At 41.9% G+C, this 22,350-nt stretch overlaps 1 protein-coding gene and 1 long non-coding RNA gene across 4 annotated transcripts in view; one reads left to right on the top strand and one right to left on the bottom strand.

Annotated features, from left to right (window-relative positions):
* Positions 1 to 2,715, bottom strand: part of LOC102149289 (uncharacterized) — an 86,375-nt gene extending 83,660 nt beyond the window's left edge. The window contains exons 1-2 of the long non-coding RNA XR_290784.4: positions 2,567 to 2,715; positions 1,183 to 1,267 (exon numbers count right to left, since the gene is read on the bottom strand). This is a non-coding gene — a long non-coding RNA (uncharacterized lncRNA). The remainder of the gene's footprint in view (positions 1 to 1,182; positions 1,268 to 2,566) is intronic.
* The window catches only part of CDH20 (cadherin 20), a 199,427-nt gene extending 195,608 nt beyond the window's left edge, over positions 1 to 3,819 (top strand). For all 3 annotated transcript variants that reach the window (XM_023647913.2, XM_070221119.1, XM_070221120.1), the window contains one exon: positions 2,223 to 3,819. In XM_023647913.2, the coding sequence (XP_023503681.2) occupies positions 2,223 to 2,728 (506 nt within the window). In that variant the 3' untranslated portion in view covers positions 2,729 to 3,819. The remainder of the gene's footprint in view (positions 1 to 2,222) is intronic.
* Positions 3,820 to 22,350: the final 18,531 nt, after the last annotated feature.

Here is a 22,350-nt window from a genome sequence, read left to right on the forward strand (position 1 = left end):
GCCTCCCAAACCCACTATGTCTTGTCTTTTGAATACAGAATAAATAGACAGTTTTAAGGGGCTAAACTGAGCAAAGCTGTCAGAAATTCCTCATAGTTTTAGGCACTCTTATTTCTAAGAGTGCACATCTCACATTAAATATAATTCATAAAACAGTGTAAGACTGAACTGCAGTTGATTTGTCAACAAAATACTACATTTTGTGGGCAATTAAATAAACAGACTAATTTTGACTTTGCAGGATTTTTTTCATGTGTCAAATATGTATCTAGTTTCTAGAAAATCTCATAGGTACTATGCCTATAGTACCTAAAGAATAAATATCCCTAGAAGTGATTCTCTTCTGTCAGAGAAGCCTATCAGCTGAATAGGACCATTTTTCCCAAAATTTGATTTTCCGGGCATTATGCAACACTCTTCTTTAAATCCGATTACCTAACAAATAAGCCATGTAACAGTCTTTCTTTTTCAAGCGCTGGACCAGTTCTGTAAACTGTCTAGCTCTCCATCACCATCAGAATTCTTTCAAGCACATACTCAAAGACTTCTCCAATTTTGTTTCCTAGCATTTTCTAAAATACTACCTTCTCCATTGCTGTGTGAAGGTTTTCCCAGTCCCCTAGGAAGAATTAACCGGTCCTGCCTCTGTATTCTCTTTGCCACACTCATAACCCTCTGATAGCCTTTATCACTGCCTGACTCATATTAATCATCAGAATCTATAGTCTCCTTAGATTACAAGCTTATAAAAGCAGAAACCATGTCATGTTCAATGCTGTTTCCCCATTGCTTAGCATAGTGCCTTAAAAATATTTGGGTTTAGTAACCGTTTACTGAATCCCACAAACACAGCACGTTCACGTGGAATCCCATTTCTCTAACCTACACCCCTCCAAATCACCCTCCAGCCACCAATGCCCAGTTCAAGTCCCCACTTCTTTAGAGCTATATTAATCCATTTTTCTGAAATTCCACAGTCCTACTGTCCATGAGTCTCATTCTTGCACGCAGAGAAAATACATGGGAGAATATAAGTGTTTCACTTGTGTGCTTTTGTCACTCAAGCTATTTGGGAAAATATTAGGTATTAATATCATTAATTGCAATTTACAAACAGCACATTCTGCATTTAAATTTTAAAAATCACTACTGTGAGTTTTTTAAGTCAGTCTGTAATCTTACTGGACATATGACTGTACTCCATTTTTCCCCCCTTGGATAAACTGGGGGCTGTTTTCAGTGTTGTCAAGCTGTCACTGTTCACGAGCTGTAACAAAGAACACCAGAAAAAAAATCAATAGCAGTCTACAGCTAAAACCTCAACACACTTCCTGGAAAACATTTTCAGCCACAGAGATAAACAGTTCAATGGGATTATCTCTCTCTCTCCTTTAAAGCCCAGTGAAAATATCCTGGAAAAAAAATACATTGGTTGGGATAAAATTTTATCCAAACCTGCAAGAGCACATCTAACAGTGTGGTGCTTCTTTGACAACATGATGCATTATATATAATGTCACTGCTCATTCCCTGCCTCCCGTGAACATCATGGGATCCAGAAAGTCACAACCACCGCTCTAATGGAAGGCTTTTCTGAGGAATCTGTGTGTACTGGACAACGGTAGTCATTTATGCTCTCAATTTTTGGAGGAGGTATAAAAGGACTAAGACTTTGGCTCATACTTAGCATATGTGTCTATATGCATATACATTAAGACGATCATATTTACAGGGTAGAATCTTATTAAGATGTCACTGTAAGAAAGCACGATTCCATCCACATAGTAAGATTTTTCACATTATAAAAGGAATGTATAGCTGTCTTTATATATTAGGAAGACATGATCTGATCCTTAGCATATACTCCATGGCAGGCCATAATGCTCAGTGCTTTGTTAACGGGATTTTTCTACTGGGTGGTTGGGTGTACACAGACACAATTTCAAAGCAGCAAGTTGATACAAAGAGACTTTGTATGCAACTTCTAACTGAACCACTTGAAAAAATCTGCAGGGCTTCATTTGCCTAGGAACTCTCACTTTGACATGGCGGAATGAGTGAGAACGAGGTAGAGCCTGTGGTTTAAAACATCCAGATGCCGACTTTGGGTTCCCCACTCAGCAAACTCTTCCCGCACCTGTGATTAATCGAGACTATTTCTAGTCACGGCGCACACAGCGCGATCTCCTCAGTAAACATCCTGTCCTCTCTGTCTCCGGCAGTGCTGGTGCTGCTCATTCTGTCTATGAGGAGACACCGGAAACAGCCCTACATCATCGACGACGAGGAGAACATCCACGAGAACATCGTCCGCTACGATGACGAGGGCGGCGGCGAGGAGGACACCGAGGCCTTTGACATCGCGGCCATGTGGAACCCCCGGGAGGCGCAGGCGGGAGGCGCCCCCAAGTCGCGGCAGGACATGCTGCCCGAGATTGAGAGCCTCTCCCGCTACGTGCCTCAGACGTGCGCCGTGAACAGCACCGTCCACAGCTACGTGCTGGCCAAGCTCTACGAGGCCGACATGGACCTGTGGGCCCCGCCCTTCGACTCCCTCCAGACCTACATGTTCGAGGGGGACGGCTCCGTGGCCGGCTCGCTCAGCTCCCTGCAGTCGGCCACATCAGACTCGGAGCAGAGCTTCGACTTCCTGACGGACTGGGGGCCGCGTTTCCGGAAGCTGGCGGAGCTCTACGGGGCATCGGAGGGGCCGGCGCCCCTGTGGTGACGGAAGCCGGGAGGCAGGCGCGTGGCCAAACCCAGACGTTCCTAGCGGATGCTTCGCGGACGAGGTGCAGTCAATCCCACGAGCAATACTGTGCTGGAGAGTGAGAATGGGGGTGAGCGGGCGAACAGAGCTCTCTCTGGATCAGCTTTACTTGGTTAGATTAAGTTAAGTAATCAAAAGGAAACACAGGAAGAGGCGGGGGGGAATCTCCAATGACTTTTTTTTTAATTTTCTTTTTAATTTTTGTGACCCTATTCAAAGGCTTGGAGTCCAAGGTTAATATGGCAAGCTTGGCTGTTCTTTACCATTCACCAAGGCCTTTGCCACTTTTCCACCACAAAGAGGCTCTGATCCTAAATACAGAGGTGACAATTGAACGCAGATAGGAAGTTCTACTCTCGTATCCTTTTTTGTTTTTAATCTTATTTTATTCTCCATTTAAGAGTTTTGCTAGCTCATCAAACTGCACAAGCCAGCCCACACAAAAGAACACTGAAAAATTATTCCTCGGTGAAATTAACCTACTTGTTCTAGGATGGATGAAATTTCTTTTAACCCTTTTGAGACAAGGTTAAGGCGACTCGGCCTTGCATGGGGGGTGGGTGGGGGGTGGGAGAAGGAAGAGGCATTGACTTTGTGCTCGAGTTTAATGGCTGAACCAAGAGTCGTTGGCTTTACAACGAATCCAACTCCATCAAGTTAGAGGGCTCTTGTTCTCTCAGCTCTTTTACTGTGCCCCTGAAAAATTGTTCAGAAGGAAACCAGAAAATCTGCCTCTTTTGCACTGTAGATGTCTCTTCCGTGTGCCAAATGTGAAGATTAGATACTACAAATGAAAGCCAAATAAAAAGAAGTGTCTGATAAAAGCATGGGTTAGAGGGCTTTCCTAATCTGTGTGAGGTCAATCCAAGGGATGTTTACATACTGTAGATAACCTACTTGAACAAGAATCAGCATTATAGAGAATAAATGGATGTAAGAAAATTACATGTATAAGTTTTGTATATTTGTTAATAATTTTGGTAATAAATATGATGTACTGCATCTCAGTACCTTAGCACTTCTTTTAATAAAAATTAAATAGAAGGGAACGTCTAGTGCAAATTTGTTTAATTGCTGAGCAGGTAAAAGATGGCTTTGTGATCCTGACCTAGCCTGAGATTCTTGAGCCCAGGGCTGATTCATAAGGCAAAGGCAACTGCAAAGGATGAAGCTGCGCATCCTGTTTCAGTCAGTAAACAGGTGAACGTTATGGTTCAAACTGTTAGACTTTTCATGAACACTCTGCATTCTTCATTCTGAAAAGAGCAAAGGATGGTTTCCTTTCCTCATCAATGACACAATGACGAATTTCACCCATACTTTTCATTTTGTGAGAGGGCTTACACATAGCCACCAAGGAGGCAGGCCACTGTGCTACCTTCATCTCTGTTCTATTGGCAAATCAAATATGTACAAATATATACCAAATATGTACACCTCATCAACACTGGAGGAGCTCACAGAAAGCTGGGACCATATTTTATTCATCTTTCCTTTCCCCACAGTAGCTAACATAGTTCTTTGCATATAGTAGCTGCTTAATAAGTGTTTAATGTAATGGATACATGATGGAAGTAATCTCTGACATCCTATTACTACAGGATATTTTACACAATTGTCCTCACAATTAAGCACAAATTGTGAACAAAATAGTTTTGTGAATGTCTTGGTTAAAGGTTCTCAAATTTTAATGTGTATCAGAATTACCTGGAACACTAGTTAAACTATAGCTTTTTGGACCTTACCCCCAGACTTTCTAACTCAGTGGCTGTGGGGCAGTTGGCATTTATAACAAGTTCCCAGGTGGTGCTGATGCTGCTGGTCCAGGGACCACACTTTGAGAATCTCTGGTACATAGTCACTGTCTCTCAAACATATGAAGTTTAGGTTATCAGCCCTCTTGCACTGGGGCCCACCTATCAGTAGAGTGGTGTTGTGAATTTCCTTTCCAATAAGAAGGACAGTTTGGCAGAATTGTGGGAGAAGGATGATGAGGCTCTGGGACCAGCAGGATGTGCTTCGTGCTTTATTATGTGGTACACTAACAGCCAGGTAGATTCTCATCTTCAGCCTTCAGCGTACTAACCCTTTCCACCCGTGAATGGCAGCTCTCACACATTCTTTCTGGGGGTAAGATACGATGTGAAAATAAATTTAGCAAAGAAAAAGAAAAAGCACGAACTTGAGTCCAAACTAGGTTCTGCAACATACCAATTATTTGAATGTGGGCAAATTAACCCTTTATAACATTCTTCCTTTCTACCACCAGCCCTGAAGATAATTTTGTGACTATGTAACTTTGTGTTGCCTGTGTCAAAAACTTGGAACAGCTATTATCCTAACCACAGGGGGTTATCATGCCCCACATCCTGATTGTGGTCCCCATGATACTAGGCATGAAGTGATTAAACAGAATCTCCTGGAGCTTCTGGTACCCTGGAGTATGTTTAATGGTGTGATACAGAAAGTGTGAGAGAAGCACAGAATAGGAGATCCATTTCAGCTCACGCTCCATGCTGAAAGACAGTCTTCCCTCCAAATGAGTTTTAAAATTTCCTTTCCAGTGCCACAGTGTACCACAAACGCTAGTTCCTCCAGAAAGAGAATGTCATCACCACCAGAAAGAATGCAGAGAGTATGATCAGGTTAGGCAAGAGAGCTGTAAAATTATTCAACCATTTCTTTGTTAACAGGTAAAGCAGTTAGCCTATCATTTACATGTTGGAGGAAACAGGGGCATCTGTAGAAATCAATTGATAAGACTCTTTCTGAAACTGTATTCTAAACAAGAACACAAGCAAAGATGGAAATTAGCAATGAATTTTCTGAATCAAAAAAGCATAATATCCCAACATGGCATATAGCAAAGACAAAGGTGAAGTGGTTCACGCAAGAAAGAATCTATAAATCTGAAAACAAAATTCAGACAAGCCAAAATGAATGCAAACACATTGATTAAGGGTTGTTACTAGTTTACTAGGGATCCAGAACCAAACTTTGATGTCAGAATTGCCCTTTACTTGCTGGGACTTCATGAACATAGGAGTCACTTCACAAGTAATTCTTATTGCAGATGGATTCATTCTCAAATCCATTTGTCATCTTCATAATAGAGCTAAAGAACTTTGAAGATATTTTTATGTATAAATACCTGGATTTGGGAGACTTCTGCTTGATTTCAAGAGTCAAGCTTATGACATACGGAGTGGGCAAAATTAGATTAAGGAATCCTCTTTTTAAAATGATCTACTGAGCCAGCCGTGATGACCAAGTGGTTAAAGTTCAGCACTCACCAGTTTGGCAGCCCAGGTTCATTTTCCAGTTGAAGAACTATACCACCCATCTGTCAGTTGCCATGCTGTGGTGGTGGCTCACATAGAAGGACTAGAAGGACTTACAACTAGGATATACAATTACGCACTTGAGCTTTGGGAAGGGGGAAAAAAAGAGGAATATTGCCACAGATGTTAGCTCAGGGCCAATCTTTCCCTGCAAAAAAAGAAAGAAAGAGAGCCTTGTATTAAAAATAAATAATAAAATGATCTACTAATGACACATATCTGTCTCTTGTGATTCCCGTTGTGCAAAAACCATGAGTATTAATTTATAGTATGTGTAATTAATTACAGCATTAACCCAAAACACAATTTTTCTTAAATCTTTCTTCCTGGAACAAGAAGCTGGCAAATCCTAACCCATGTGTTTGGCCACACTCTTGCTTTTGTAAGGACTGTCAGAGAGCTGATCATGAGAGAGTTTCTTCCACTCCAGTACTTTAGCTACTGTGACCACCTTCCTAGTACCCATGATGACAAGGGCTATTTCTCATCCCAGAAAGCCTTAGATCACTTCTCTGAGAGTCTCCACTCTTTAAAGCTAGTAAAACTACCTATGAATATTTTCTAATTTTTCAAGAGGGCTGGATCCTAGCTTTCCTTCTATTGTTTCTATTACTTCCACTTCCTCCATATCACCTGTTTCATTGCCACTGTTGCATAAAAGACACTCTAAATTTAGTGGTGTAAAATAACAACCATTTTATTGTGCTCACAGATTCTGTGGCTTGGGAATTCAGGAAGGATACACCACTGACACCTCCTCTCTGCTCCACAATGTCAAGACCTTAGTTGGGGTGACCCAAAGGCTGGGATGTAACTCATCCAAAGGCTTACTCACCCATATGTCACGTGGTTGATGCTGGCTATCAAGTAAGACCTCAGACAGAGCTGTCCTCCACCTCAGAGCTCAGATAAGACCTCCTCATGGCTGCTTGGGCTTCATCCTATCATGGGGGCTGGGATCCAAGAGTGAACATTGCAAGAAAACCAGGCAGAAGCTGAATCACCTTTTATGACTTCAGAAGTCACATAGCATTACTTCCACAGTAGTCACAAGCTTCCCCATATTGAAAATGAGGGAACAAAGACTCCATCACTCAATGGGAAGAGTGTCAGAGCTACACTGTAAGAAGAAATAATGTACCCATTGTTGGAAAGTACAATCAACCACATCATCTTCCCCTTTTTTCTTCCCTGGATACTCCCTCTGTTCCAGGAATCCCTTTGGATTCCATTCCCCATTTCCTTTCTCCCTTCCTCTCCTCCTCCTCTCTGCATAATACATTCTTGTTCTATAGGTATATTAATGCTTTCTAAATTCAGTTTTATCCCTACCACACAATACTTTCAGAAGCAAATGAATATTTTATGAAAACACCCAGCAAAATATCTGACATATAAACAGGCATACAATATTTTTATTGAAGTAGAATTAATGTACAACAAACTGAACATATTTAAAGTATACAATTTAATGTTTTGACATATATATACACCCATGACACCATCACCACAATCAAAATAGTAAATATATTCATCACCCCTGAAAGTTTTCTTGTACTCCTTTGTAATACCTCTCTCCCACCCCTGCAAACCCTCCACCAACCTCCAAGCAACCACTGATGTGCTTTCTATCACTATAGATTAGTTTGCATTTTCAGAGTTTTATATAAATGGAATCATACAGCGTACACTTGTTGTGGGGAGGGGTGAGGGGAGAGGTCTGGCTTCTTTCACTCAGCATTGGTATTTTGAGATTTATCCATGTCATTATGTGTATCAATAGTTCATTGCTTTTTGTTGCCAACTAGATTTCCATTATGTAGATATACCACAATTTGTCTATTCATTCATGTGCTTGTCTGTTCACACTGCCATAAGAAAATACCATAGCCTGAGTGGCTTAAACAGAAATTTATGTTTTCATAGTCTGGAGGCTGGAAGTCCAAGATCAGGGTGCTAGCATGGTCAGGTTCTGGTGAGGATTCTTTTCCTGGTTTGTAGATGGCTGCCTGCTCGTTATGTCCTCACATAGTGAAGTAAGCAAGTGAGCTCTCTGGTGTCTCTTCCTGTAAGGACACTAATCCTACCAGATTAGGGCCCCACCCTTATGACCTCATTTAACCTTGGTTACTTCCTACTCTAAATACAATCACATTAGGGGTTAGGGCTTCAACATACGAAATTGGGGGGCACACAATTCAGTCCATTCAATGGATATGCTGATGGACATTTGAGTTGTTTGCAGCTTTTGGTTACTACGAGGTAAGCTGCTATGAACATTTGTGTACAAATCTTTGTATAGACATATATTTTCTCTTGGGAAGATATTTAGGAGTGGAATGGCTGGAATCCTATGGTAGGTAGATGTTCTGGGTTTGTTGTTTTTTTAAACTGCCAAACTGTTTCCCAAAGTCTTTTTACTATTTTACATTCCTGCCAGCAGTGTACAAGAGTCCCATTTCCTCTACATTCTCACTAACACAGTATTATCAGTTTTTTTCATTTTAGTCATTATAATAGGAGTGTTGTGGTATCTCACTGTGGTTTTAGTTTGTAATACCCTCATGATTAATAATGTTGGGCATCTTTTCACCTGCTTATTTACCATCCGAATATCTTCTTTGGTGGAGTAACCAGATGTATTTGCCCATTTTTAATTGAGTTATTTGTTTTCTTATCGTTGAGTTTTGAGATTTCTTTTTATTTTCTGGACACAAGTCTGTTATCAAAAATATGCTTCAAAAAGATTTTTTCCCAGTCTGTGGCTTGTCTTTTCATTCTCCTAGCAATGTCTTTTGAAGGGCAGAAGTTTTTGATTTTGATGAAATCTAATTCATCAATTTGTTTTCTGATAGATTGTGCTTTTAGTTTCATTTCTAAGAAATCTTTGCCTACCCAAGGTCACAAAGATTTTCTTCCAAGTCTTCTTCTAGAACTTTTATGGTTTCAGGTGTTACATTTAGATCTATAATCCATTTTGAGTTTATTTAGTAGATTGTTAGGTATGAATTGAGGCTCCTTTTTCTTCTTTTCTTTTGGCATATGGATATCCATTTATTCTAGCATCGTTTATTGAAAAAGGCTATCCTTTTTTTACTGTATTGCCTTTGAGCATTGTTGTGAGTTGGATTGTGTCTGCCAAAAAGATATGTTCAAGTCCTAACCCCCAGAATCAGTGAACGTGATCCTATTTGGAAATAGGATCTTTGCTTACAGATGTAATCACACTGAGAAGAGATCATGCGGGATTAGGGTGAGCCCTAATCCAATGACTGATGTCTTTATAAGGAGAGAGAAATTTGGACACAGACACAGAGACCCAGAGAGAAGAATACAACGTCATGACTGAGGCAGAGGTTGGAGTGATACATCTATAAGCCAAGGAGTATCAAGGATTGCCAGCGACCCCCAAGAGTTGGGAGGGAGGCAGGGGATGAATTCCCCCTCAGAGCCTCCAGAAGGAACCAACCTTGCTGACACCTTGATTTCAGACTTCCAGCCTGTAGAACTGTGAAAGAATAAATTACTATTGTTTTAAACCACCCAGTTTGTGGTAAATTGTTATGGCTGCCCTAGGAATCCAATACAAGCCTTGTATAGTACATTTTTAAAGATCTATTTTAACATAAACAATAACAAAGTATGGATCCTTGATGTGCCCTTGTCACGTTGGCCGGATCTACAACACATACACATACCAGTTTACTTATTGATTAATTAACTAATTAGCATGTTCATTTTGTGGGATTTTTAAAATTTTGACCCAGCCATTGCACACATTTCAAGTGTATGGAGAGGGCCTCTGAAGATGCCCTGCTGTCTGGCAGGTCACAGGCAGCAGCCGTCCCCCCCAGCTGACTTGGCAGCATGTGAGCAGCTCTCATGGTTCCTGGTAGGGGGTAGAGAAGAATGAATCACCAGATGGCTGAGAAAAGACACTTCCATTCATATGACCCAACTGTTGTGAGCGATGCAGAGAGGGAGCAGAGAGTGGAGAGAGGCGTATTCTTGCTGAAAACAGCACTAAGTGCCGATCGGTCCTCAGGCACCCCAGCACAAGGACAGCATTCTGAAAGGTGTCCCCCCACTGGGCTGCAATATGGAGCATATGTACCATGCCAGTGAATTCCCTCCTGGCATGACTCCGTAGGTGAAGAGCTGCACTGCAAAGTGAAAAAATTAACCTTCAAAGAGCAGGCTGCATGGTTTCCTCCTGTCCCTCGCACTTGACATTCCCCAGCTGCCCCAGGAACTTGATGCGATCCTCTGTGTTTCCCCACCAGGCAGTGGAATGAAGTGAAATTCATTCACCCTAATTGCTATTCTTCACTAGCCTACTGAGGGGCACTAACTGTCTGGCATGGTGTTTGCCTCCAGGATTAGCCTCATCAGCCTCAAATTTTTACATCTGCCAGTGACTTCTGGGGACTTTGACTGTTGGACTACATGATGGTTGGTGCAAGGTGAGATTCTCAAAGGAGGGGCATTACCTGGGGATGAATATTAATTACAGCCAAGAGGGGACATAGGGCCTCATCAGCATGCTCCAGGCTGACAACAATGCTGCTGAGTTGCAGAGCTTAGGAAAAGGAAGGGGGAAGGAAACTGCCAACTCTTAAGCACCTAGTGTATGCAGGCACTGTTCCGGGTGTGTTCACACAAATTATCACATTGAAGCACAAGCAAAGCACAGACCTCAAAGGACATGGAGCCGTGTGTGAAACACCCGCCTCAGATGTTGATGCCGTCAGCTCCTCTGGGAATTATAATATGTAATGAGGTCTGCATACCTTCCTAACCATTGATTGCTGATATCCCTTTCATACCTTATGCCCTGGAAGATTGAAGGCTGGTCCTCACAGTGGACAGCGAAACCGGATGAGGACAGCTGACGTGTCATCTGAGAAACAGGGAGTGATCATGCTTTCAAAGTTCCAGTCACATCTTCTTTCCTGAAAGCGTAATTTCACCATATATGTAAGGATTTAAAAAAAATAGATATCGTTGGATAGAACTTCATTATCAGGGACCTTACATAACCCAGGTTTATCTCCTCTTAAAAGAGCAAGAGGCTATTTCAGGAGGACAGTGGCTCGCTGCCATATTTACAGTGTGTTCCTTCCTTACAAACTGAGTACAAATTCTCTGTAAACTCAAGGCCACTTACCACATCCAGACTCCACGTGGATCTAAACATATGCCATGTATACCTCAGGCACACTGGGCAAACAGATTATTTATGGAACTTGGCAGAGAAATCTTTATCAGGGTTTTTAGTCACAGGCTCTGTGACAGCACCCACTGGGACGGTAAGCAGGTAAAGTGAATAATAATGTATCCAACTCGAAAGGTCAATTCCTGATCATATTTCTAATTATTAAGTACACCATTATTGAGGGCCTCTCCGCAGCACAGTTTCCTACTGTGAAGAAGACTGTTCATTATTCAAAGTGGTTCTTTTGTTGCAGATGTATCGCAGCACAAGGGGAAATTGCTCTAGTACAATCCCTTTATTTTGAAGAAAAAAAAGGTTTTTGGCTTCTTGAAACAGAAAGCTAGTGCTTATTTCTCCTCTTTTCACTTCAGTGCCTTCCTCACTGTTGGAGTTCATTGGTAAATCTTGAGCCTCCATTAAAAAAAAATAACTTAATTAGGGATCATCCTTTGGCATCACCTTAATGGGTTTGTTTCCCTCCTGACTAAACCCTTTCCTCTGAAGGAAAAGAAAATGATGGGACCCTCCCATTTTATCTCAAAGAGAAAAAACAAGACACTTGAGGTTGCAGAAATAGGAACTCACGGTGTAGAAGTTTCAGTAGGCTCCCTGTGGCCAAAGATAGACTAGACTCAAAAATGCCAATACAGGAGAAAAGTAACCATCTTAATGAAGTTCACATTAATTGTATCACAGTAGGTCCTCTGTAGCCACGGGTCCTGCCTCTGCGAATTCAACCGACCACGAATCAAAAGGCCTACGGTGGTTGCATCTGTACTGAACACATACAGACTTTTTTTCTTGTCATTATTCCCTAAACAATATAGCATAACAACTATTTACAAAGCACTTACATTGTATTAGGTATAAGTAATCTAGAGATGATTTAAAGCATATGGGAGGATGCACATAGGTTATATGCAAATACTATGCCATTTTATATAAGGGACTTGAGCATCTTAGGATTTTGGTATCTGCAAGGGTTCTGGAACCAATTCCCTATGGATACCAAGGGACAACTGTACTTGACCATTCTTGGCAAAATGTTCCAACACGGCCTAAATGGATAAACTAGATAAATAGCAAGCTTAAGTAAATAGATTATTTTTATGTCCTCTATATTAACTAGCACACTTAGGGGCCTAAATTATTGAGTACTAATCATAAGACTATTCAAGGGATGACCATATATTCTTTGTCCGTCTACATCTTTGCTTATAAATGGCCTTGTTACCTATGGCTGTGTTCTAAGAGTTTCCTCAGCATTGTATGTATTCAGTTGTTTGGTCAAAGTTCCATACTGCAGGGGAGAAGTCTCCCTCTCCAAACTGCAAAGCACAGTGATGTCATTGTGTGGTAACTGTAGGGCTGAAAAAATTCGCATCTCAACGTGGTGGACGTTAGTGCTGCCCATAAATATTCCAGTTCTCCTCCTTCCAGGTGCACAGTAGGCCTTACATATCCTTTATAGTTAGACCTGGCCATGGGACTGCACTGAGCTGTTGAAACAGGAGGAGGAGCCTTCACAGCCAGCGTAGGATTTGCCACGTTCCCTGTCCCCTGCTATGGTCATCTTTAAAGTCTGTGCCAAGATGGGGCCTCTGTCAGCTTAGGTCTCTGAGCGACTGTATTGAGTAGAGTCCTCCTGCTGGCCTGTAGAGATAGAAATGAGAGCTGTTCCATGACAGAGACACCCACTTTTGTAGTACTAAGCCAATGAGATTTTAGAGTTACTTATTACTGCAGTATAAAGCCTATCCTAACTAGTACAACAATGGCAAAAATTGTTCACTTCCCTTAAGAGAAGAAACTAACCAACTGGTATGGCCAATCTGAATAGTATAATGACTGCTGATGCCTCATCACAAATACATGTCCTCAGTTGTTTTTTACATGAGTGAGAATGGATTTCATTAACCATTTCACTTCCTTCTATTTCTCCTCAAAATTAGCAGCCCCCGTTTTTGAGATTAAAGACATAAAATAGCACTGCACCTGGAGATGGACAGGCACAGAAGGAATGTGGCCATGTGAATATGACAATGGACACAGATTGGAGTCGTGCAACTGTGAGCCAATGAACGCCAAGGATTGCCTGCCACCACCATAAGCTGGAAGAGAGCATGGATAGATACTCCCTCTGAACTCCTAAGAAGGAACCACCCCTGCTGACATTTGGATTGTGGACTTTTGGCTCCAAAACTATGAAAGAATAAATTCCTGATGTTTTATGACACCCAGATTTGGGTACTTTGTTACAACAGCGCTAGGAAATGAATATAGTAACTTGTAACTATATTTTCTACCACTCCTCAGCCTGTTTAGCATTTTTATGATGAGTCTTTACACAAAGGCCCCACACACTCCTACACTCCTCGATGCTTTCCAGGCCTGTTCCTGAGATGAGCGAAATAAGGTCTGGTGTCTAAACTCTTCTTTCACCAAATAAACCCCATCAAGATCAGAAGCAATGTCGTGTTCATCTTTTAATTCCTCCTCTGACGCCTCCTCAGAACCTAGCACAGCACCTGGCCCACAGATGGGCCTCCAAAATTGGATATTACTCCTATCCTTCCTGCACCTCTCATCTCATACTAAACAGTGATTTAGAACAACTGAATTACTAAGTCTGTTAATGTTGGCTCACTTCATGGCCAATTACCAAACAATAACCTGGGTCACTTTGGTAGCCAATCTAAATTAGTCCATCCATATATGGATGCCAACTCTTCCATGGGCCATTAACGCCATTCCCATCAATGATTACATCAGGGCAAGCAAAGGAACAGCCAGTCACCAGAGCCAGACTTGGGGTGTTTGAAGTAACAGAACATCATTAATCACTGCGGGCAGAACGAGAAACCTAAGACTTAAGAGGGAAAAGTAAAAGTTAATTTGAAAAAGTAAGACTCTGTGTTCATATGGACATGTCACCAATGATTGTGTACACATACCATCCCTCGACAGAATTTCTGTTTATTCATTTGTTATTCGTTTTAATGAGTTGGCTCACTGGCTTCCATATACACTTGACTCTCTTTCCAAGCCTAATGCAAAGCCAATTCTCTCATTTTGGCTGGGAAGGCATCCTAATTACCTAAGAACCAGCACATTTCCATCTCATGAGGACTAAGTTTCACTGTATTGAAATGCAACCAACATACAGATTTCTGTCTCACACACAGAGAAAGACAATTTAAGATCTTCTCCCAAACTATTTAATGCCTGGGAGTTTCCCAAGTCAACTTTATCATTTGAAATCATACCCCTTACAGGCAAACAAATGGCCCTCGAAGCATCCTTTTCACCACTAATCTCAATTTTTGGTATTTGGCAGATGTTTTAATTAGCTCGGCTGCTTTATCATTCCTTCAAGTATCTCAAGGTATCTGCTGGCTTCCTATAGGTCTTAGGAGGATGGCCCCCTTCCCTAGAGGTGGCTAGGAAATCTATATTTGCTTTCAAAGTTCTATGGTTATCTGAGACAAGTGGTTCATCTTACTTCCTTTCTACCGCTAGTCATTAAATGTTAAAGGCCTTGGTTAATTCTGGGTGCCCTAATCCACAGTAAATCTGAAACAAGGAAAATAAACTGAAAGCTGGACCATGGGTTTTCCTATACTCATTGAAGACACAGACTGGTCATATGGGTAGAGCAGCTGACTGTCCACATTGGGTTCCAGAGAGGGTCTCAAACTTCTCAGCATTTCCCCTCAGATCCTCTCTGAAAATGCAAATAACCCAAAGGAGATAAATTCTCTTTATCCATTGCAGCATTGATCAGGGCACTCAAGTGCTGACAATTTTCATAAAGCCAAGAAGAAAAGAGTTCTGACGGTGCCTGGGTGGGCACAGAATATAAAGCTAGAGAGCATCCAAAGAGAGTAGAGAAGAAAATCCATGATATCTGATCAGACAAAACATTGTTATCCCTGTTTCAGAAATAAGACAACTGAGTCCCTTAGAATTAAGAATGGTGCCCTGTTGAACAGCAAGAAAGCACTAGAGACTTGAAAATTTGTATGAGTAGAGGACAAGAGAGAACAGAAAAGGGCAGTAGGAGGGTGCAGGAAACCTAGCTGGCTCCTTCACAATTATGCCCAGAATTGCCTCCACTATGTGCAAATGCCAGTGCCACCTGTGAAGGTAACGCACTGAGTCACCACCAATTATAGCTCTGAAGAACTAGGACATGAAAGAGAGGTGTTTGCATGAGGGAAGGGCTACCTGGCCCTGGAGACATCGACGTGGGTGAGAAACAGAGTAGACAGTCAGGGACAGTGAGGGCTCTGGATATCTGGACAGGAAGCTCCTTCCTGCTTGGAATCTGGGGCGGCACTGACTGTATTTCTGCAGTCAGGACAGATCAATACATGAGTAGCTGGGGGAGATAGTGGTCAGAAGGAAGTCAGAGCAGAGTAGAAAATGAACAAAGCCAAAGATTTTCCACATAAAATCCAGTGTTCCAAAGCCTCTACAGTACCATTCCAGGTCAGAGTTCCATAACGGCCTCCTGGACCTGACCCACCCCACGGTGGACATGGCCATGTATCAGTTCGGAGTGTCTGTCTCTAAGCAGCAGGAAAGCGTGCCAACGGTGACCTAAGCAAAGATTTCTTTTTCTCACAAGTAAGAAATCCTCTGTTGCCTCAATGATTCAGTGGCGTCAGGGCCAACGTTGCTACAATTCTCAGGTCGCAAGATGACAACAGTAGCTCCAAGGAGCAGCTCTTATACTGTGTTCAAAGGCAGAAAGCTGAGGACAGGCCTGGAAAGACAGGTTCTTATCTGGACCTTCCTCCTACCAGGGAGGGAAAACCTTTCCTGGAAGGTCCCAGCTGACTTCCTATATTCTTGTTGACCTATACCACATTCCTGCCCCTTAGACTGGGGACTGCACCCAAATGTCCTAAAATTCATAGATCCCCATCGGATGCCTGTCTAAAATGAGTAGCCCTGCTCCTTCCTGTGAGTGTGGAAGATGGGGCAGTGCCTTCAGAGGGCTCTAACTTCTTTGGCAATAAAATCTGAGGGTAGACCAAGCGCTGCTGGATTGGAGCAGAGCTGTCAAGCCCAGCACAAGCAGGAGACTGCTGGGACTGCCAGTAGAGAGAAAAGCATCCGTCCCACGCAGGCGTCCTCTCCAAATTTAGCAGCAAGAACTAGCCTTCCCAGAGGATCCTTTGAAACTGTTAAGAAATTATAATTAGACTTTGTGCTTCTGCTAAGCCTTTCATCCCAGGAGCTCAGGGCACTTCCCTGCATCGTCTCATTAATCTTCACAACACCATTCGAGGCAGCTGGCATCTATTGTCATCTTTATTTTCAGGATGAAGGAACTGAGATGTAGGTACAGGTTAACGATTTGCCCTATGTCATATGCTCAGTGAGTCACCAGTCAGCTGGGGATGGGATCAAAATTGATGGGGGAAGAAAGCTAGCCCAACTCGCTGAAGACCCTGGGCTAGTATGTGGAGGTCACGTACTCACCCAGATAGCCTGAGCCCTGAAGGATGACGATCAAAGATTGTCGGGGCTCTGGGCAAAGAGGCAAGAGGAATAGCTGCAACCATGATTCACTATCCAGGCAACCTTGGGCAAGTCACTTGCACTTTCTGAACACTTTCCTTATTTAAAAACTAAAGCTAGTAACATCTACTCCATCTAATTCACTCAGCTATTTCAAAGACAAAAGAAATTTTCAGATGAAACCATGTGATCTAGGACATTTTGTAAAATCTGAGTCAGTTGAGTGAGTTCGTAGAATCAACATCTAAAATCAGCCTGCTGCCCTTGACTCACGACGACAATCCTAAAATGCAACCAGACAATTATACAGGACTCTTCCCAGATGACCAAGAAATTCCTGTTTGCCATCCAATGTGCTACGAGCCTATTTTCAGCACATACTGTGTGGAATGCACCAGGCAGGATGCAGGCATAACTAGGATGTGACCATGTCCTCCAGGAAATACAGTCTGGCTGAGAAGGCAGACCAATGAACCCTTATTCCACTGGGAGGCAAAGCGAGATAAGACTTATCATAGACAAGGAGGTTAAACGAGGGGTGGGAGGTAGAAGAGTCCAGAGGAGGTTTGGGTCAGCCAGTGGGCTGGGGGGGAAGCCAAGCGGGGAGAGCGAGGCAATGTGCAAAAGATGAAACGGGAAAAATCCTTAGCTCTTCTTTTCCTCCCCCAGCGTCCATCATTCTCCACTCTGAGAAAGGTGACGTCAAGGTGGTAGGGCAGCAGAGGCTGAAGGGTGGATTTGCTTTGTTTACATCTATGGGCAAGGATACTTGCAGAGAAAACATCTCTGCGCACCCTGGGCGCGCCTCTCGGCAGGCGGTCTTACTTTCCGCCACAGGAGGGCGCATCTCCTCCTCCGCTGGTTTCTTCATTGCAGCCAGCGCCGCCCAGCCTCCCAGCTACGTCTGCCTAAATGGGGTTGTGCCTTCAACACCTGCGGCCCAGAAGCGCTGCGCCAACAGCTGGGGAGCCTGGAAGACTGGGTCACAGGCACGTCCGACTTCCGACATTTTATCTTTTTCAAACAGCCAGGATAGATATTCAAAAACAATCACTCTCCCATCAACAATGTACGCTATGAGGACAATAAGCCCTAGAAAACCCTCAGGGAACACTATTGGAAGGCTGTCTATCAGAGAGAAAGCAGCTCAGATTCATCAGGAGGTGGAAATAGTTTCTCTGGCCCTGGCAGTGAGATCTCTCCAGTCCCAGGCTTAAAATAGGGTGGTAACCAATTGACATAGCAGGACACTCTCCCTTCCCAGGGGCATCCAGTGTGGTGCTAAGGGGGCCTAATAAAGGAGAAGAAAGGGGCTTCCAGATCTGAGACACAACTGGAGAGGAAAAACAGTCACCTGTCGTTTATTTTTGTTTTGACAATTAATTGTTAAAATACCTGAAGGAAGGAAACTATTCTGGCTGGCTCTGCACCAGGCAAGAATTCCTAAATTGCACTCACTTGGCTGCTCCCCAAAGTCCCTTTGTTCTCTCCAGACCCTCGTGTAAACATCCCCACCCACAACCACCCTGTATTATTTGTGCCCAGTGAATTAGAGTGGTGATTTTAACATAAGGCAGAATGAAACTCTGACAGCCAATCAGGAGCCTTTCACTCAAAATTCCCCTCAGAATTAATCGACTGTTTTGTTTGTTTGTTTTTGCCTCTTAAGTAACTAATTCCATGATCTAGGTTTAGCCACTGGATTGGAGCAGCTTTTTGGGTAGAAACAGCCTAAACTTTCATAAACTTTGAGATAAACAAGAACTTTCACAGCCTGTAAAAACAAAAACTACCAGCATACTAAAATGATCCTCTCCTCATAGAGGAAGAGGAATCTCAGATTATGAAAAAGGGTTTTAGAACAATCTAATAACTACACACTAACACCCAAAGTAAATCTTAATCTTGAACCGGAAGCCAACTTGCTTTAACTATACTCAGTTAGTTGTCTGTTTGTGCAAATAGTTAGATAATGCCTCACTAAAGCCCACACTATAGGTAACCACTCAGATGACGCTTGGGTCACCATGGGAACGGTGGGGTGCTTAAGTTTTTCAGAAACTGAGAGTGGACTCCTTGTCCAGTTCAGGCTGGTTGAGACCACCATCTCATCAACTGGGCCTGCACAAATGACCCATAAGTGGCCCTTTGACATTGAAGAGCTGAAAACTCCACCCTCAGACCATGGTAACACCCCCATTTTGTGACCATGTGTCCTATAAAGAGCTAAAAAGCTTGATTACGCCTGCCCAGATCATCAGTTACCTCACTTCTCCTTACTTCCAATCATTTATCCCACTTCAGACAATCGCATCCCTTTATCCCACAAATATCCTTAATCCTCATTTTTCAGGGAGGAGAATTTATTTGCTCTCCCATCTCCTCACTTGGCTGCCTTGTGATTAAACCTTTTTTCTTTGCAAACTTGTCATCTCAGTGATTGGCGTAATTGTGTGGCGGCCAAAATGAACCTGGTTCTGTAACAATTTGAGAGACCCTTGAGCTAAAATATCCCATAACTTGCTCCAGAATATTTGTCAAGCCATATTCTCAAAATGTATTCTATATATATTCATAGGTGCTGTCAAGTGAGTAGATCATCATCGTCATCATCATCGTCATCATCATCGTCATCATGGGATGAGTGGGTTTTCAGCCCCATGCTGGCTCAGATAGAGCCCATAGTTAAAGGTTTCTAACCCTGTTTTTTTCCCTTTATTTGCTGAGCTTGCATCCCAATGTTCAGCACTCTTGCTGGGTCATGGACTGCCTTAGTGTTACTGCAGATGCTAAAGAAAGCCTCTCTCCAGTCCCTTCCCCACAGCATAACACTAGATTAAATCTGAATCAGAGCCTAAGTGGAACAGTGTTCTCATCTGTAAAACTGGGCTGAATCCATCTATGTCTGGGGACATCGCTATGGATATTATGGGCTAGTATGAAAAACAATGATTCATGCGCTTTCTATAGTGGCAACACCCTCGTCATAAGGTTTATGTTTCTGAAATCAACACCACCCACTCCAAGGAGATTTAAAGCTAGAAACATAAAGGAAAATAAGATTGGGCAATAAAGATTATGTGATGGTTAATTTTATGTGTCAACTTGGCTAATCTATGGTGCCCAGTTATTTGGTCAAACACTAGTCTAGATGCTGCTGAGAAGGCGTTTTGTAGATGTGATTCAGATTTGCACTCAGTTGACTTTGAGTAAAAGGGATTGCCCTTGACAGTGTGGGTGAATCTCATCCAATCAGTTCAAGGTCTTAAGAACAAACACTGAGGTTTATTGGCAAAGGAATTCCGTCTCAAGACTGTAACGTCAACTCCTACCTGTGTTTCCAGCATGCTGGTCTGCCCTACAGATTTCAGATCTCCCAGGCCCTACAATGAAACTAATTTCTTAAAATAATTCTCTTTATGCATGTTTGTGTGTGGGGTGTGTGAGTGTGTGTGTGTGTGTGTAGATACTATTGGTTCTGTTTCTCTGGGGAACCCTGACTAATACAGATTTCAAGGGAATCTATTTTATTTTTTATGCTATATAAATTAAAACAATGTAGAGGCATTCAATAATGCGATTTTACATGATATTACACATAGCATGGACTTGATTTTGTTTGGGTACCCAGCCCCTCCCCAACAGCCCACTCAGCTCACTGGAAGCTGACTGGACTCCCAGCTTCAGGGGTAGTTCTGATTGGTCTGAGGGTGAGATGTCCCCTTGCCAATGATTGGCTCAGGAGGTGTCATGTGACTTAGTAAGGGTCAATAAGATAAGAGAAGAGGTTTGTTGTAGATTTCCACTTAGGTTTGTCCTCATTCTTCTGAGAGGCTTTACAGAAGCAGCATTCTCTCTCTGCTGTTGGAAGATAATGAGGAAGCAATAGCCCTGGGTTGGTACTGGCAACCACCCTTTGGTGGGAAATAACCTGGGTCCCTGATGATGCTGTTGAGCTGGTTGGATCAGCCAGTCCTAAAGCCTGCACTGACTCTGGGCTTCCTTTTAAGTGAACCAATACATTTTTTTTTTATTGGGCAAGCCAGTTTGAGCCTGGCTTTTTGTTAGTTGAAGCCAAAGGACCAAGTCTTCTTGCCCTTAGATTCTTATCTATAAATTGGGAGAATAGAACTAGATAATAAGTCTCTTTGAGCTCTCCATATGTGTGAATCACAAATTTTGGCAGTGGCACCAACAGTATTTATCAATTACTATTTAGAGAATCTAAATATTATTATAGATATGTTTCTAAATACATCTTAATTTTTAGAAACAGCAAAATGACATGTGAATTTTAAGTCCTTAACATGTAATTTGATGCAGTTTTTTGCAGTGGCCTTAACCCTACTCAACCACTGTCAGCAATAATAACTTTCACTAATTTTTTAATATATAAAAACCTCTATTAAATGAGCAATACCTAGGAAAAGAAGCTAATAGGGAAATGGGGAAAGAATAGGAGCACACAGTTCCAGCAAAGAAACTACAAATGAATCTTAAACCCGTGAAGAGATTTTCACGTCCCTTGTAGAGAGAGAAATGCAAGGTAAAAGGACAATGAGATTTTTTTTTCACCTGAAAGATTGGCAAGTTACCCAAAAGTTTAATAACACACTGTTGGAGAAGATATAAGAAAATAGCAACATTCATACCAATAATGAGAATTATCACTGAGGATGAATAGTTACAGGTAAGGTGGAAATGGTACAACTTTCAAGAAAGGCAATTTGGCATTATCTGTCAACACTAAAAATGCATATACGCTTTGACCCAAATATTCCCCTTCTAGAAGTTTATCCTACAGTTATACTTGGTCATGTATAAGATGATGCTATTTGTAATTGCAATAATTGGATACAACTTAAATATGTATCAATGGAGAAAAGATGAAATTGTCATAGATGGATACAACAGAATAATTCCCAACTGTTAAAAAAATTAGGCAGCTCTCTATGCAGTAAAATGGAATAATCTCTAAATTGTATGTTAAATTAAAAAAGCGAGATGAAGAACAATGAGTATTGTATGCCACCATTCACATTTTTTAAAAAGAATAGCTAAATATATGTTTTTGTAGAGATAAGCTAGGAGACTACATAAGAAACTGGGAATTGTGCTTATATCTAGAGATTGTAACACAGGAACTGAAACACAGGGAGGAGGGAGAAGTTAACTTTTCATTGGTATCTTTTAAAACAATTTTTAGCATATGAATATATATTACTTATTTTTACATTAGTAAAATTGGTGGGGGGAGTAAAGTCATTGTTATAAATACACTTCCTGGTTTGCTATACTGACAGTAATTCTGAAGCTAAATTACAGGGTTTATGTCTTGGGTAAATTATAATTAATGATCAGATATTAAACAATGATTTGGTACATTTGTTCCTATTTCCCTTTCTGTCTAAATAGGGACAGTAGGAAAAGGATCTTGAATTAAGAGAGGAAATGAATCTTATCTCTAACATTTTGAAATCTAGTTTGCTAGGCAT

Source organism: Equus caballus, chromosome 8 (assembly GCF_041296265.1).
Source record: "Equus caballus isolate H_3958 breed thoroughbred chromosome 8, TB-T2T, whole genome shotgun sequence".
Taxonomy (NCBI): domain Eukaryota; kingdom Metazoa; phylum Chordata; class Mammalia; order Perissodactyla; family Equidae; genus Equus; species Equus caballus.